The sequence below is a fragment of the Protopterus annectens genome, chromosome 13.part0 (genome assembly GCF_019279795.1).
Source record: "Protopterus annectens isolate FY-2018-M chromosome 13.part0, PAN1.0, whole genome shotgun sequence".
NCBI classification, from domain to species: Eukaryota; Metazoa; Chordata; order Ceratodontiformes; family Protopteridae; genus Protopterus; species Protopterus annectens.
This window is the reverse complement of record NC_056747.1, coordinates 221892945-221909705: the sequence shown is the minus strand read 5'-3', so window position 1 is coordinate 221909705 and position 16761 is coordinate 221892945. Positions and strand designations below refer to the sequence as shown.

Here is a 16761-nt window from a genome sequence, read left to right as displayed (position 1 = left end):
GTTCCTTGCATGATTTTTCACAAGGACAGGGTTTTCCTGCACACTAACCCTTCCTTTCTCCCCAAAGTGGCATCAGAAGCTAACATTAATCAAACTATTAATCTTCCTTTCTTTTTTCCTAATTTCCAAAACAGGGGTGAATACAAACTTTTGTTGGACGTACACAGACAATTGAGATTTTACATACACAGGACGAAACCCCTTCGTAAATTTGATCAGTTGTTTGTCTCTTATTCAAGGCCCTTCTTAGGGAAGCCAGTTTCTAAAGTGACTGTTGCTCTTTGGATTCCCCAATGTATTATTTGAGCATATTCTGACAAAGGAATTTCCCCTTTGGGTCAGGTTAAAGCACATTCCACCAGGTTTATGCCCACTTCAGCAGCTTTTTGGTCCAGGGTGTTGCTGGATGATATTTGTTCTGCAACTACTTGGTCCTCATCTCATACCTTCATCTCACATTACAAATTAAACATTGTATCCAGTAGTAGGGCATCTTTTGGCTCTGCTGTGCTCCGGAATATCCTTCCATGAGGGCCACCCGGTGTTAGTAGCTGGGGACTCTGTCCCACAGTTTGAAGACCAAATGAAGTCAACTACTTCAGATAAAGAAGTTTTGCACTCACCATAAAGTTCCATCAAAGTAGTTGTACTTCATTTGCCTTCAACCATCCCCCCTCCTTCCCTTGGCCTTGTCACTATTGTTCTGGCCTTGTATTTGGGAGATCAACATTCCAGAGACGTCCCTTGTTATGCTTGGCCCAGGAATTTTGGGGTGCCAGTAGTAGTGGTAAGGTCTTGTTGGTTCGGGCTTATGTTTTGTTGAGCAGCAAACTCAATCTGAAGGGAGGAAGGAGACAGGGAGCATTACAGGTAAGGGGAGGAGCCTGGAGCTAGGATCACATGCTAGTGATGCGGCCGTGTCAGATCCGATTCGGATCCATAGACCCACAGGTTGAAGACAAATGAAGTACAACTACTAAGATGGAACTTTATGGTGAGTACATAACTTCTTTTTTCTTGCTGACAAGTCAGATGTTGTTTTTAGTCAGTTTTAAGTCTTGCCCTTAGCTGTTGGCTTCTACATGCAACATTTCACTCAGTAAAATAGATTTAATTCAACAGATTTATTGCATTCATTCCTAGCACAATCCTATTTTTTTTGTCTTTAACAGCAGCAGCAGCTTCAGCATCTTTCCCATCATGCACCATCCATTCCATTGACACCACACTCCTCTTCACTTCAGCCCTCAGGAATCGCTTCAGTCAGCAATGCCGGATTGCTAGCTCTCTCCAATGCACTGAGCATCCAGTCCCAGTTGGCCATGAAGGAAGATCGGGGACATCTTGAAACAGAATTTCACAGAGGTAAGAATGGCAACCTGTTTCCTAAACTTACTGCTGTTAAGTTATTTCTCCTCAAAAATTCAGCAGATTGTTGTTAAATAACTCGGCTTCCCAGATGGATACAGCTGTTGCTTACAAAGCGTGTTTCATTTGGATCAAGACATGACAGGACATTTTTTTCCAGAACATGGAGCTTATAGGACATTTCATTCAGAATGTTGACCTGCCATAGCATGTATTCTGAAGAGGTATGTTGAGAAGAATGACATCTTTTAAACAGAATAGAAATATTAAATACAATATGCAGTCCTTTATTAATCATAAAGTAAATGATGGCACTAGTTTTTGATTTTAATGCATAAATAGGTAACATGGTTCAGGAGGTCCTCAGTGGTTAAGACACTGCCTCTGGACAGAGAAAGGTTTAGTTTCCCTTAGAGCCTAATCCTTACAGATCTAACAATATAGAAAATAAATAATTTTTTAAAAATGTGGTGCATCTTTAGAAGCAATATGTCGGTATTAGTGTCAAAACAATATAAATTAAACCATGTAAAGCTGCTTAGAGAAATGCTGACATCTTTGTAGTATCAGAGAACCATTTCAGACTTTATCAGAACCAGTCCAATGTTTATCATCCTTGACATAAAAAGAGTCCAGCAAAAAATGCAAGACTTATATGTTTGTACATTTTAAAGATTTAGGGGTGTTAGAACCAACACATATTAACCATTTGGGCAACTCATTGAGTAATGCTGGATCCCCTTTTCATAGTTCTAGTTTCTGCACCATTGAGTTTGCATGTCAGAACAAGCTGTCTTTGTGTTTTGTGACAGAATCAAAAAAGGACTGCAGAATTTCACAAGCTGCATCTGTTCTTCGGTTGTCGCATTTCCCTAGTAGGGGGTGCCAACGTTTAACTACTCTATTTTAATTTTACTGTGGTGTCACTTTACAAGCACACACAAATACGGAGAAAGTTCTATGCTTAGACACTGTTTGTATTATAGAAATGAAAGGATGATATTAGCTCTCACATGGAACTTGAACCCAAGACATCCGGCATGTCCTAAACTGTACTGTGTAATTTTTAATGTCAGCATGTAACTGCTGTGGCTAATCTAATGTTGTGCACATGTGCCAAGTCCCTTTGGAATTTGAAAACTTTAACTGTACTTGACCTGCCAGCATGCCAGTCATATCATTAGTTAGCATAATATGTTTTTAAAGAATTACATCTTAATGAATTTGAGGATGGTACTCTGCTTTCAGGTACCAGGATTAAGTTTCAAGTCTCTCCCCCTGATATCCTAACTGGGAGTGGATGGCCTAAACAAGCAGAAACCTTCATTTTTTCCAATCCTAAAAAATTAAAAAAAAAAAAAAATTCTCAGCTGCATTTACATTATTTGTGTTTCCTACTCCGTTACTTCATCTTACCTTTTCAGCTGCTTGTTCTCTAAAGTGTTTTGTTGCTTCTTTTCTGCTACATTTATTACTGCTTGCTTTTAGCCTGTTTAAATTGTTAAGTGTTATTCTAAGCCTCTTAGTTTTGGTGTAAGCACTGGACTTTAGGCCTACCCCTTAGCTCTCCCTGGTCTCTGTCCCTCAGATTCTGACAAACATGGATGGCCAATTTCCTACGGTTTCTCCTGCCAGCCTGGTTGATATGAGCATCCTGAAACAGTGTAGCAGCTGTCTGATGTACACGGACAACCATCTACTATTACTACCTAAGAACAGAATTTATGAGAGATGCAGTTATATTAAGAACCCAGAGTCTATGTTCTCTCCCTCACAAGCCAGTATATCTGGCACTGAAAAGGTTATCAACACAATCACCACACCTCAGACACCACCCAGAACTACACAACACACACCCACATATGTGGAGGTTCTCAAACAGAAACATATCCAAACAAAGGAGACCTCAGAGGCAAAACACACACGAACTCCACAACCCTCCACACTACATACCACACACAGTCCACACACCAGTGTCTCACAACCACAAAGGACTAACCATAAGCCCACCATATTAGTCATAGGAGACTCCATCGTGAGACATACAGATGTGCCTCTCACCAGGCTAAGTAAGGAGAAAGTCACAGTTAGCTGTCTGTCAGGTGCCAAAATCCACCATATCACACATGCACTCAAGTCTCTCAACAACAGGTACTATTATGACTCTGTCATAGTTCATGTTGGGGTGAATGACTTGAGACTTACCTCCCTGGACTATATAAAGAGAGACATGATTGAGCTTGCTGAATATGTGTCCCAGGCAGATTATGTCCCTAGCCTTAAGCAGCATTCTACCGGCACCTAGAATGATGCCTCAATACAAACAGAAAATGATTGACTTTAACAATTGGCTTAGTTTCTGGTGTCATTCCAGGGGGATCCAGTACCTGACAGCCTGGGAAGATATGATCAACAGACCACGATGCTTTGCTAGAGAGGCCTGCATCTGTCTCACTTGGGGTTCAGGCTTCTGGCAAATGCCCTTGCCTCCCCCATAGTGCTTTTTTTAGGAAAAGTCCTGATGTTAATAAAACTAACATAAAAATTTCAACAAAATGCAAATTAAAGGTCAAAGGTCATGCTGCTAAAAGCTAGGAACCTAAACATGAACTGCGCTCATTACAAGCATTTTTAACCCTGGAAGATGCTGACAGTTGTGCAGTCACATAAACCTGGTTCAAAGCTGTGGAGAGCACCCCAGCCTTACCTGGTTACTCATCCTAACAGTGGGCAGCAAAGCCAAAGGAGGTGGAGTTTCAGTATATATTAAAGTCACTCACCTCCAGACTGGCTAAACAGTATGACGCACAAGAGACACTCCAGGTGCAGTTAACCATTGACAAGACCCCTATTCAAATCATAGCTAGCTACAGGCCCCTAAATTTGACTCAAGATGCCCACTCCACCTATCTGGACCTTTTTGAATCTAACAAAATTCAACTCTTTACCCTGATCCTGAGTGACTTTAACTACTCAACCATAGACTGGAAAAAAATAATCATGCCAGACCGCAAATGCCCAGAGATTCCTCAATTTTATCAATGCAAATGCCTTGGAACAGCTAGTCGGTAGCCCGACAAGAGATAATATCTTGGACTTGGTATTAACCAACATGCGTAACCACTACAGCACCCCTACAGTATCATCCTCCGTGGTAAGATCCGACCATAAAGCTGTCACTTTCGAAGTCAGCATCTCCCCTGACCCCCCCCCCCCTTAGTTAGGGTCAAACAAAAAAACTTCTCCAAAGCTGATTGCAGCCTCTTGAGGGAAGGTATAAACATCTTCACAGTCCCTCCCTCTCCAATAAGAACTGGCACCAATGTCCAAATCTACACCAAAGTACTGTACAAGCACTTATATAGAGGCATGGAATCAGGAATACCTGACAGGACAAAATCATCCTCTGCAAGGATGAGTAAACCTGTCTGGTGGACATCTGCATAAGTAAACTGTATAACAAAAGGAAAAAAAAAATTGCTGTCCAGGACCAAGAAGGAGCAGGTGCCCAATTGGAAGCAATCTCATCTTAGCCTGAACAAGCAAATAAGAGCATTAGTGAAATCCTCTGAAGCCAACTTCGAGTTAAAATTGGCCACATCTACTAGAGACAGTCATAAGGCCTTCTTCACATATGTCCGCAATCTCAAAGGAGGGCCCCAGATCTGTTCAGAACTGGTAGTCAAGGGTAACACATACACAGATGCTGTAGAGATAGCCAACCTACTCGCTGACAGATTCAGTGAAAACTTCACTCCTCTGTCCCCCCATCAGTAAATCAGAACATCCTCAGTACCTGCCCCCTCTTCTTATCTCTAGGGAACAGGTCATCACTGCCCTCTCAAAGGCAAAAAATACAGCCTCCATGAGACCTGATAACATCCCAGGCTGCATCCTACATGAACTTGCAGCAACATTAGACACCCTGTCTGAGTACCGGCTTTGTTCCAGCTGAGTGGAGAACAGACACTCTCATCCCTTTACACAAAGGTGGAGCATCCAATGATCCAGGAAATTATAGGCCCATCAGCCTAGCTAGCCTGATCTGCAAGGCCATGGAACGGATTATCATGGACCTCATTGACAAGGACATTGGCAACCTCCAAACACTCGACCCGATACAGTTGGGCTTTGTCAAGGGGAGGGCATGTCTGTTAAATCTGGTTGACTGTTTTGAGACCGTCACCAAAGCCATGGACAAGAGGAAGACTGTGCACACTGCCTACCTTGACCTGGCCAAAGCCTTAGACACTATTCCCCACTCAGGCATAATAGATAAACCCTCTCAACTAGACATCAATCCATATGTTATCAGATGGGTAGCAAACTGGCTCACTGAACCCACTTAATGAAAATAGGGGAAGCCACCTCAAGCAATAGACCCATAATGAGCGGCGTACCCCAGAGATCGGTCTTGGGGCCTCTGTTATTCGGGATATACTTCTCTGAGGTGCAGGCCAAAACCAATGGGCTATGGCTGACCAAGTTTGCAGATGACAGCAAGCTGGGTGCTGTCATCAATTCCCCAAGTGATGTGGACGTCCTCCAAGAGGGTCTCACCCAAATAAATGATTGATGCCAGAAACATGGCCTCAAGCTGAATGCCAAAAAATGCATCATCTTCCCCTTTGGGGGAGAGTGACGTCCCCACATATTCTCACATTAATAACAACATCCTAAGCACACAATCAGTCATGAGGGATTTGGGCCCCCAGGTTGATAGCAACCTGACTTTTGACCACCATGTTGCTTCTGTTATACGGAAAGCTTTCTATATGGTCCACCTCATAAGTAAGGCTATATCTCATCCAGGGACACGGAGGTCATAACATCCCTGTATTCCTCCCTTATAAGGCCAGTTACTGAGTACAATGCCCCCTTTGGCATGTACCTCGCAAAGCACATGTGGCAGCTGGAGAGACCACACAGGCTCCTCACCAGAAGAATCCAGGGCTTCAAACATCTACCATACACAGGCTAAAAGCCCTGTCCCTGTACTTATTTTCATACAGACTCCTCAGAGGTGACCACTGTCTGGCATACAAAGCAATCTCAGACCCCGCCTTGATGGGTCTGCTGCATATCCGCAAGTCAAGCTCCACTCGAGTAACCTGCACACGCAACCTCAGCCTGGTCTGTGACATCAGTAGGACTTGTTGGTGGGATAGAATTGTGTCCCAGAGACTCTCCCATCTATGGAATAGACTCCCTCTCTACATCAAGCAGTGTACCTCATTATCTCTTTTCAAGCGCAACCTGGATAACTGGATGGGAAACAGAAAATATACCCCTGGGATTCCACCTGTCTCCCTGCTGGACAGGGGCTTTGGGTGCTGACTTGTGTAAACATGGACTAAAACTCTTGGTCAGGCTTATAAGGGTCTCAGGGCCAATAGCCTAGTAACTTCCTATGATCCTGTTTAGACGGTGATCTGAGCTTAAACGTCATGTGTAGCTGATTTCTTCAAGGATTTTTCTCTTTTCTAATGGCTGAAAATCCCTGATAATCCTGCTACATGTCAAGCCTCCACTATGAGTTTATTCAGTGTTGCAATGCAGTTGTGTTTTTTTTTTTTTTTAGCTATAACTGATGGTTGGTGTGATTTGATCACTATGGCGAAGCAACCAGGAGTGGATTATTGCTAGTATACAATGATATTATTTAAGAAATAAACTACTTTTCTTAATGCCTATGTATAATGGCACTTTTTATTGTTGTTCTGCCGGCTTCATGATTATCGCTGTACTTCACATGCATACAGTATGTACGCCCGTATGCTTGCACCGTACATCAGTACAGTGCAGGGAAGCTGCCATACAGGACAGCATACCAATGTCAGTTTACCTCAATCTTTTTTGTTATTTTATTAACAACTTATTTTGTTTACGTATTGCTAAAATGGAGCAACATTACTGGAACAGCTAGGGACAGGACAAACCTGTGAGGAAAGTGAGGAACATTCTGTTAAAGTCTGGACAGTTGGGAGTTAAGATGAAATGCACTGTAATCTTTAGTATCAACAGAACTGTACCATTTAACTGTACAGCTTTTTGCAGAGTGTCCTGATTTTTTGTAATATTTTGGTCCTTCCACCTTAAAATATTTAAAGGTCTTTTTTTAGCGTATTTGAATAGAAAGTCTGGTTCAACAACAATAGTTAAGCAGTCTAGTAATACTTTTTCTATTGGGATATGCTCGACTTACAATGGGCACACTGATTGGGGTGTTCAATCAGTGTGCACATTTTGGAATGCTAATGGTCTTTTATTGTATAATTGCTAATATAACAAAATGTTATTTATTTACATTTATTTATTTATTACATTTTGGTAACTGGGTAAGTAGACTGGTCAACAGACCCTTTTCAGCCACATCCCTAAGCCATTGGGCCAGAATTGCAGTTTCAAAGAATACAGTCTGAGTATCACATCAAGTATTTACATAAAAACAAATATACTTATTATACTGAATATCACAAATTTTAAACAAAGGAAATAGCATGATTACATAAACATTTTAAACAATATCTACAATGAGTAATTTGAAGCGCAACTTTTGCAATGAAAACAGTGAAGTCCTTAGTCACGGTTGAGTTAGCAACAAACAATTATAATACAAAAATTAATTTAACAAATGCACATTCAGACAACATTTTTATGTTTTAACAGGCAAAAAGTATAGGCTATATATATGTAGAGGGGATAGTTTTGAATCAAGGTTGTTCTAGGTATTTTTTTATAGCAGGAGCAAGCAGCTTCATTTAAGTGGGATTTTCTGACTGGGCATAAAGAGATCAGCACAGGCCCCAGACAGAAGAACTCCATTAAAGACTAGACACAGCACAGTGTAGGATACAGAGTATAATACATAACCATGAAATAAGTGGATGCCTATTTTTTCATCAGAGACCTAGGGAGAGCATCACCATACAGGCTAGGTGCATAACAAAAAAGGTAGAAAGTACAATACAATAATGTAGTATAAGGCAAATACATTAAAACGATTTTATAGTTCTAAACTTAACATTGCTGTACATGGCAGTAGTGACTGAACTCATGCAATGATCAAGTTGACTGAACAGAGAAAGCTAGGCATGCACAGAAAAGAGATAAAACAGTTGAAAAAAGAATGGCATTATTGGATAGAGAGCTTGGAAAGGCTGAGTTTGGGGATTAAGAGAAAAGAGCTGTGCTAAAAGGGGAACATAGAAGCAAACCCAAGATAGAGGAATGAGAAAGGAGGAGCATTAGTTGGACAACATAAAGTTCGTGAGGAAGTGGGCTATGTGGTGGTGTAGAGAGCTGAGGTTAGATGGGGGGATATGAAAAAAATGGGGTCTGAGATAGATAAGACACAGTCAGGGAGAATGAGAGATGTTCATAGGTTTATAGGTAAGTATTAGGCTAACTGCCCTTGTGGATCATTTTAAGCCTAGCCAGTTTCCCTTAGTGAGACTCAAACCCTGCACCTCATGTCTGTGAGGTAAACACCTTAACCATTTCACCAACTCCCAACAGTGACGTAGGTAGATGGATATACGGTTATAGAGATGAAAGAAAAGATAACCATTTGAAATGTCAGGACTTGCTATAGTGGGTCCCGTAGGGTGAAGACTGAATGGCAAAAAAAAATGGACTTGCATATGACAAGTCCAAGATGGCCATTTCTTGGAATACAGTATTCCCATTTGTCCAATGTATAGCAATCTAGGAGTTAGTATGTATAAGTTTGGGGGTGTGGGGTGCTTATCCCTCACATTGGGGAGTGCACAGAACTTTCTCCTCTGCAAAGAAAGAAATTTAAAGGAGAAGAGCAATGTTTGAGATTCACTATTCTCCTGCATTTTCAATCTTTTTGTCAGCATGTTGCCACTTGACATTTTATAGCTGTACCATTGACATTAACTCTTTCCTTTCAATGGAGAGGTTTTGAGTTTATACTCTAATTTCCAATGGGTGTGTTCTGAGCTTTTTAAAAATGGTGTTATCACCTCACAGCTCAAACAAGTGTTTATTTGTCTAGAACCGTAAGTGTTGCTAGAAAACTGTAAATGGCAAACTACTCAGCAGATTGTAATCTTTACAGCAGTTGCATCAATTTGATTGTAGGTCTTACACTGGATTTATAAGCCACAATTAGTTTGTTTATGTCTTTTGGCTTTTCCCGGTTAGGGGTCGCCACAGCGGAACTCCGGTCCGCTAATGATTGGCAGTAGATTTTTACGTACTGGCTTGCCGGGCCTAACGCACAACCTTCAACGAAGGAACGCCCATTAACGCATGTCGCCACACAGAAGACGCTCTAACTGAGAATCGAACGGGCAACGTCTAACTGTGAGGCGACAACACTACCATAATCCACAATAAACATAGTAAATATTAGTTTTTGTAATGTTACATAAACAGCTTAAGATATCTTAGTAACCATTCAAGCAACACATATATTGCCAACAGCATTTTCTTTATAGTGCTGTGAGCCTTTGGATGAGGCTAAGCAGTTCTTTTTGTGTTACTTGATTGCCAAGATAGAGGAGTATGAAAATTACTACAATACATATAAATAGTATGCAAATCATGTTAAATATCTCTTTAGCTGTACTAGACAGATGTCATATATCACTACAGTCATGTTTGCCATCATGCAACCTTTAAGATGAAATAATCTGATATTTTGTATGTAGCATAGTTTTAGAATTATTAATGTAAATGTGAGCAAGCAATATTTGATGCCTAGAGGAATCAGTAGAATCAACAGAATGCAAATGCAGAAATGCTTTTAGGCTTCATTCAGCTGTAATGAGTTAAACCAAACCCCATGCATTTGTCGAAGAAATGACATTGGGCATGTAGGAGAACCATGTATGTGCCTATATATATATATATATATATATATATATATATATATATACACACACACACACACAAAAAAAATATATATATATATATGTATATATATATATATATATATATATATAAAATGTGTGTGTATGTATGTGTGTATATATATATATATATATATATATATATATATATATATATATATATATATATATATATATATCCTACTGTGTATCTTTTTCTAATGCTAAACTGTCAAAGATAACACTAATGTTTAAAATAGAGCTACCCTCAGTCAGATTTCCCTGGTCAATAAAGGATAATCAGTCGAAACAATCAATAACAACAAGAAAAATAAATTGCTTAATACTTATAACAGGTCTCATTCTACATACTTTAAGAGGATTCCTAAGTAAACTAGTAAAACAGTTAAAGGAACCATTAGGAACCTCAAAGCTGAGTATAAGCTTAAAATATCCACTAAAATAACTACAAATCGTTCCTTAACTGTATCAGAAAGCTAAAAACCAACACCCAACAATGTTTGAAGCTAGTCCATAATAATACTGCACACTGCCAGAAGGAAATAGTTAATATCCTAGCTGACAAATTTAGTGCAAATTTTATTCCATCCAGAGTTATAGCAATTCCACAGTCCTGGCCATCTTCTTTAATTAATATGGAATAAGTTCCTTTAGCTCACTCAAAAACTAAGAATACCTCATCTGTTGCTCATGATAATATATCAGGTTTCATGATTATTAATGGCAAATATGGCCCCTAATTAACCTTTTTGATCTAACTCTCTCAGTTGGTTATATTTTTGAACAGCCATTATAATGCCATTACATATATTTTTTACTCTTTATTTGTTTGGAGGGTTGGCCATAGGTCAAATGGCGCTCTAGGCAAAAGGGGTCCATAGTGCAACCCACACCACCTGGTGCCCACATCTTGGTCTGTTTACACCATCCAGTTTACTGGAGAGGTGCCCCTGCTAGAACGGTGCCCTAGGCAGCCACCTAGTTGGTCTATGCCTTAGGCTAGCTATGTTTGTTTGTATTTCTATAAATAGGTGAGTTGTACTGCTAGGGGTATCAGCATTGAGGCATGGAGCGATGAAGCCCTGAGTATGGCCCAGAATACCTGAAATTGGAAGAAGTGTGTAGATGGGTGAGGAGCTCATGCTAGCTTAGCCATCGTAGGCGGATGGATGGTGTTTGTTAGGAGCAGCCATGTGTAGGTGTAGGACTTAGGATTACCCATGGTAATATGTCGATTGTATCAGTCACCTAGAGGTGGAATTAGAGACTAAACAGAAGTATTCCCATAATTTGTGCCTTGAATGAAGTTAGGGCTATGAGCAGGGAGTGATGCTGGGTAGTTTCCTGATTTGGGGACAATTAGGGTTCATCCTGAAACACAGATAGCCCTGGACTAGAGATACAAAACTAGATGCTGAGGCTGTTGGCACAAAGGTATCTTCCCATGTCTGTCAAGACCGAAGTTCATGCATGGAAAGGGGCACAAATTCCTCTCTGGCTGCTTAGATGACAGCCACATGTAGTCGGTTGTCACGTGGTGCAGGATCTCTTGCAGAAGTGGGCTCATGACCAGTATAAGGGGGGATGATAGCAGTTATGGGGGAAATGATATAGACTAAAGAATGTACTTCTGAGCCCCCTTTTCAGGCACAACCTAATTACAATAAAGGAGGAAAGCAGGTTACATAACACTTAATGGAAATACTAGGATTATTTTGTTAAACATAAACATTATATTAGTCGATATATACACCATACTTTTAGTGTCTTTATAGGAAACATCCTGACCTATGAAGTTAAAGCAAATATACCATAAAAAACATACATTGTATAACAGGTCCTGTATATGTACATTTTACTTCATTTTGAAGTAGTAGTAGTCTGAGGTTATTCTAGAAAGAACTTATAGTCAGCATTTCCCCGATAATGACAAGGAAAGATTTTCATACTGTGTGGTCTGGAATAGAAAAACTTTGGACATAATATAACGTATGGTGGAGAATATCAAAACTGTGCTATCTTACAATGTATATATACTGTGAAATTGTCTTTGTTACTTTTTTGTGATACCTATTACTGTAAAATTGTAATTATTTTTCTTGGATCTTTTCTCCTCGGGTCTCCGCTGAAAATGGGCATATGCTCAGTTGGACCAACCCGGTTAACAAATGTGAATTTAATAAATAAAGTAATTTCAAAGCCAGTGCACTTAACCTTAAGTAACTTGTAAGTGGTTTGTGTCAAAATTCTATTGAGAGACTTGTAAAGGTTAAAATTAACAGGTTTACAAATCAAGAGTCCAAGTAAAAGTTTAGCTCTAAGGTTTATTGTAAGTCACACTGAAGAGTTAGGCAGTGTTCACGTCATACTGATCTAATAATAAATCTTCAGAAACTGCTTCTGAGTTGACTGCATTCTTTGTAGCCTATGTACAGAAATGGCAGGTACAGCTAGAAAGGAATATTGTAGTCAGCGCATTAATTCTCCCTTACCCAGAGCCTCTCTAGCTAAACTTTTACTACTCTGTAACAACCAGCAAGAAGTGAGTGGAAATTGTTAATTGCCCAGTGGGCATGACGTAAAAATGTCAGTACCAGAACCATGCAGAATCTTGAGTCTTCTTTGCCATCCCTGTGATATATGGATACCACAGTTGTCCACTGTCTGGTTAAGTCTCTTATGTGTTCCCGATGTCATGGATCTGAATTCTATGATATGAACCTGCAGCCCACTGCACAGCCGAGTTACATAGCATTTAGGCTTTGCACTAATTTCTCAGCAGAGTGGATCAAGTGATGATGTTATTGGCCTACATTATTGTGTAGATGAGAAAGTTTCTTTGCTAATATCCATAAGAGCGAAGAGGTGAGGTCACAGAATTATCCATGAGGTACTCCACTCCTGAATACATGTGATTGTAAATAGCAGCTGTTATACTCAAAAAAGATCTTTTACATGAGTAATGTACATATCAGTCAAGAGATGTTGAGTTTTAAGCTGTATAATGATAGCTGCATTAACAATCTGCCATGATTTGCTAAGTAAAAAGCTTTTGTCAGGGCTATAAATGCCACTCCTTTCTCTTCGCCTTCATGAATTCCTCTGTAGGCAGTGATGGTGAGTGATTATAGCATCGTAATAGGGAATCATTATAATGTTTTGTCAACACTTTTGAAGTGCTGTGTCTTTAAGAGAAGTGTTGCATTGGTCATGTTCCTGTGCATCCTCTTTTGCTTTGGTGTACATGCTGTTTACCAGTAACTTTGTCACGTAGAAAGAGGAAAAAGTGAGTTTCTTTTTTCATTGCCTTCCCTTCTGAGTTAGTTTGTGTGACCTTGAAGCTATTTTATTTAGGGATCAGGGATGTGAAGGCAAAGCCCTGAAGTCGGAGTGCGGGGGGCTATATTCCCGTGCATAAAATATGAATTTATTAGTTTTTTTGCACCAGCCCAATAGAGTATAGGCAAAGTATCCGTATGAGCTACAGAGTTCAGGAATGGACCCAGATGACTGATAGAGTTGTCTGGTGGTGGTGGTGGTGGGGGGGCTTGGATGAAGTAGTTATCGGCCAGCTCTCTTCTCAAAAGGTGGGGGTTTAGGATAAGTAATTTCCTGAATGACTTCTGGTAGAAGCCAGCAGCCTTAAATGCAGTCTTCTTAGAGTGGTGGCAGGACTTAGACGTGTCATTGCACATGTCACTTCCCAAGCCAGGGATTCTGTCAGGTTGCATGTACCTGATGGCTTCAAGTGTTGCATCCTATATCTTTCCACTGACTCCTTGGTCCCTGAACTCTACTAAAGAATACTGCAAGGTTGACCCCTTGATTACTCAGGGTCCCAGTTAGCAATATGTCTGGGGATAGCTGCCCCCCCTTAATTACTCAGGGAGCCCAGTCAGTAGTACGTCTGAGGATATCCCATTAAGGAGCAACTGAGAGAATCCAGGATGCTCAGTAATGGTAACCAGGGGAGTAGCAAGACAGCTAAAGAGTCCAAGTAGCGAGAAGCTTAAAAAAATGTTAATTTATTAGTTTTTTTTGTCAATTACAAAATAAAAGAATTTTGTGCTTGTAGTATTTTGGTGTTTATATGTCTTGGTTGCAGTACTCTGAATTTCATTTTCTAGGCTTTGTTTATGCATTACCGAATACTGTAATTGTGCTGTATCTCTTTCTAAAGTCATGCTCATGGTCATTGAGCAAGTCATAGGCCTCAATATATGCTTTGACTTGTGTCACTAGAACCAATTCTAAGGTTTTGGGTAATTCTGATAGAAGAAAAATGGGTCTACAACACTCCAGGGAAGAGGCGAGTCCATATTTGAGAAGATGGATAATGTTTGCAGAATGTCAAGGAAACCCCCTGACAAATGTGATGTGCTTATTGTGCTCCTCAAAGGTTCAGTAATAAATGTGTCACAGTTTCTGATCAACTTAGGCTATAAGCTATCATACTCATCAGTTTCACACTCTGGTATTTTCCTCAGTTGTTTGTTCACCTTGGAAACTGAGACTTCAGTAAACTGAAATTCTGTAGTAAAGCCAAAGATACTTTCAGCTGTTTTACATATGGAATGTTTTGAAAATTGAATTTTTAAGGTTAAGTACTGAGCAAAGAAAATAGCAAATACTTCTAGCATTCGTTTTGTTGAGTTTGTGCATTCCTCACTGATAATTGATGAAATATATTTGTAGTGTTTCCCTCTGCCAGCTGCATTTTTAATTTTGTTCCAATATCCTTCTGTGTTTCCAATTAAGGAAATTTGCTTTGGTTATAAACCTTTACAGTCTTTCCGTATATTATGATTATTTTGAAAGTTATTTTGAGTGTTACTACTCACATATTTTCCCAAGCTACACTGCATTCTGCGAAGGCATATTTCAACTTAATTTTCAGCCATAGCCTGGTCTTCCCTGATCGCATCTAAATTTTACATGGATAATACTTTTCTTCTGATGGAAATATTGTGGTGGTGTTTCGCAGTCATGCTTTGAGGTCACACGAGATCAGTCATTATCTACCATTTCCTTGCATAACATCAATTGCATTGATTGTTTAAATGTTCTTTAATTAACTGTGGTTTAATAATTTATTCATTTTACATTTGATAACTGGGTAGGAATACTGTTCTGAAGAAATTACCAGTACCTTATAGGGAACAGATCGCATTATTATACCCAAAAGACGAGAACACATTATGTAAGTTGCAATACACATTCAGAGTGCAGTTAGAAATTCATTAAGACTGGCAGTTAACATATGGGTGATTCTCAGTGTGGGACAAAAACAAATCTTTTACAACAAATATGGAGAAAAGCTACAGTGATCACCATCTGTTGAGCCACTACTGCTAAAGATGTCAAGGTCTCATACAGTTGATGTACACAGACCTATCAACTGTCATTTTTTTGAAAGAATGTTCCTATTTTCAGGCCTGATTTATTGGGCACAGGATTTCCCCAATTTTGGAGGTATGTCCCACTTCCAGGCTTGATCTATTCCTTCACACAATTTTCTGAATCCTCCTAATCACGTGTAATTTTTGGAGCTGTCTAGTACACAGAAAACCATACTACATGACCAACATGCTAGTGGCAACAATAATTTAAAGAAGGAAGACACATCTTACGTCTCCCTTTTCCTGAAGCAAAAATAAATGACCTTTTGTTTTTAAAATTTTCCATACAGTTTATTGAGGTCTTCAGATTTTACATAGTCTCTTTGATAAACTGCTTATATTGTTCTATCATTTTTGTTAATCTGTATTTTTTTAAAACGTGATGTTATGTGGTCCTATCTCGCCTACATTCCTTACTCACGGGTTCGGAGCCGAGAATCGGCTCTGACTCTGCCAAACTTTCTAGCACGAAGTCTCTAATTGGCTGGGCTAGCCCGGTATCCCAGGATGCACCTCGCCCTAGCCCCAGATCTTGTTTGCCGCTCGCAGAGTTAGGACGTGGTCTCGCTTGGCTGTGGCTAAGTACCCTTTTAAAATACTTTTAGTATTTTAGCAGTCTCCTTTTTGACAAAAGCTGTTTTTATAGCTATTATTTTACTTGAATAAGTTGTTGTGTGAGGTTTTGAGAGTTTAGTTGTTTGTGGTATCCCTACTGTTTTCGCGGGCTAGGCCCGTTTAAGTTAGAGGACCTAGTCCTCTCCAGTGTGTCCCCTTGTTGTGTTTGTGCTGTTGTGTTACTGGTTACTCCCTTTAGGAAGCATTTAAGTTAGAGTTTCCTTGTCCGTTAAGTGATTGTTGGTTTTCCTGCCCTCAGTCAGTGTGTGACTCTATCGGTTGTGTGTGTGGCGTGGTTGCTGGCCATGTCGAAAGAACTGAAGGAACATAAACCCTCTGGGTTTAAGAAGTGTACAAAATGTGGCCATAAAATGTCCATTACAGATGGACACTCTATCTGTGTTTATTGTCTTGGTGCTATTCGCTTGCAAGAGTTCTGCAGTTTCTGTCATGTTTTTAGCCCTAGGGTACTGCAGGAACGTAAAAATAAACTGATT

General features: G+C 39.9%; 1 protein-coding gene across 4 annotated transcripts in view; it reads left to right on the top strand.

Annotated features, from left to right (window-relative positions):
- LOC122787177 (transducin-like enhancer protein 4) overlaps positions 1-16761 on the top strand; it is a 728148-nt gene that overhangs the window by 312197 nt on the left and 399190 nt on the right. For all 4 annotated transcript variants that reach the window (XM_044053755.1, XM_044053754.1, XM_044053756.1 and 1 more), the window contains one exon: positions 1173-1365. In XM_044053755.1, coding sequence (XP_043909690.1) covers positions 1173-1365 — 193 coding nt within the window. The remainder of the gene's footprint in view (positions 1-1172; positions 1366-16761) is intronic.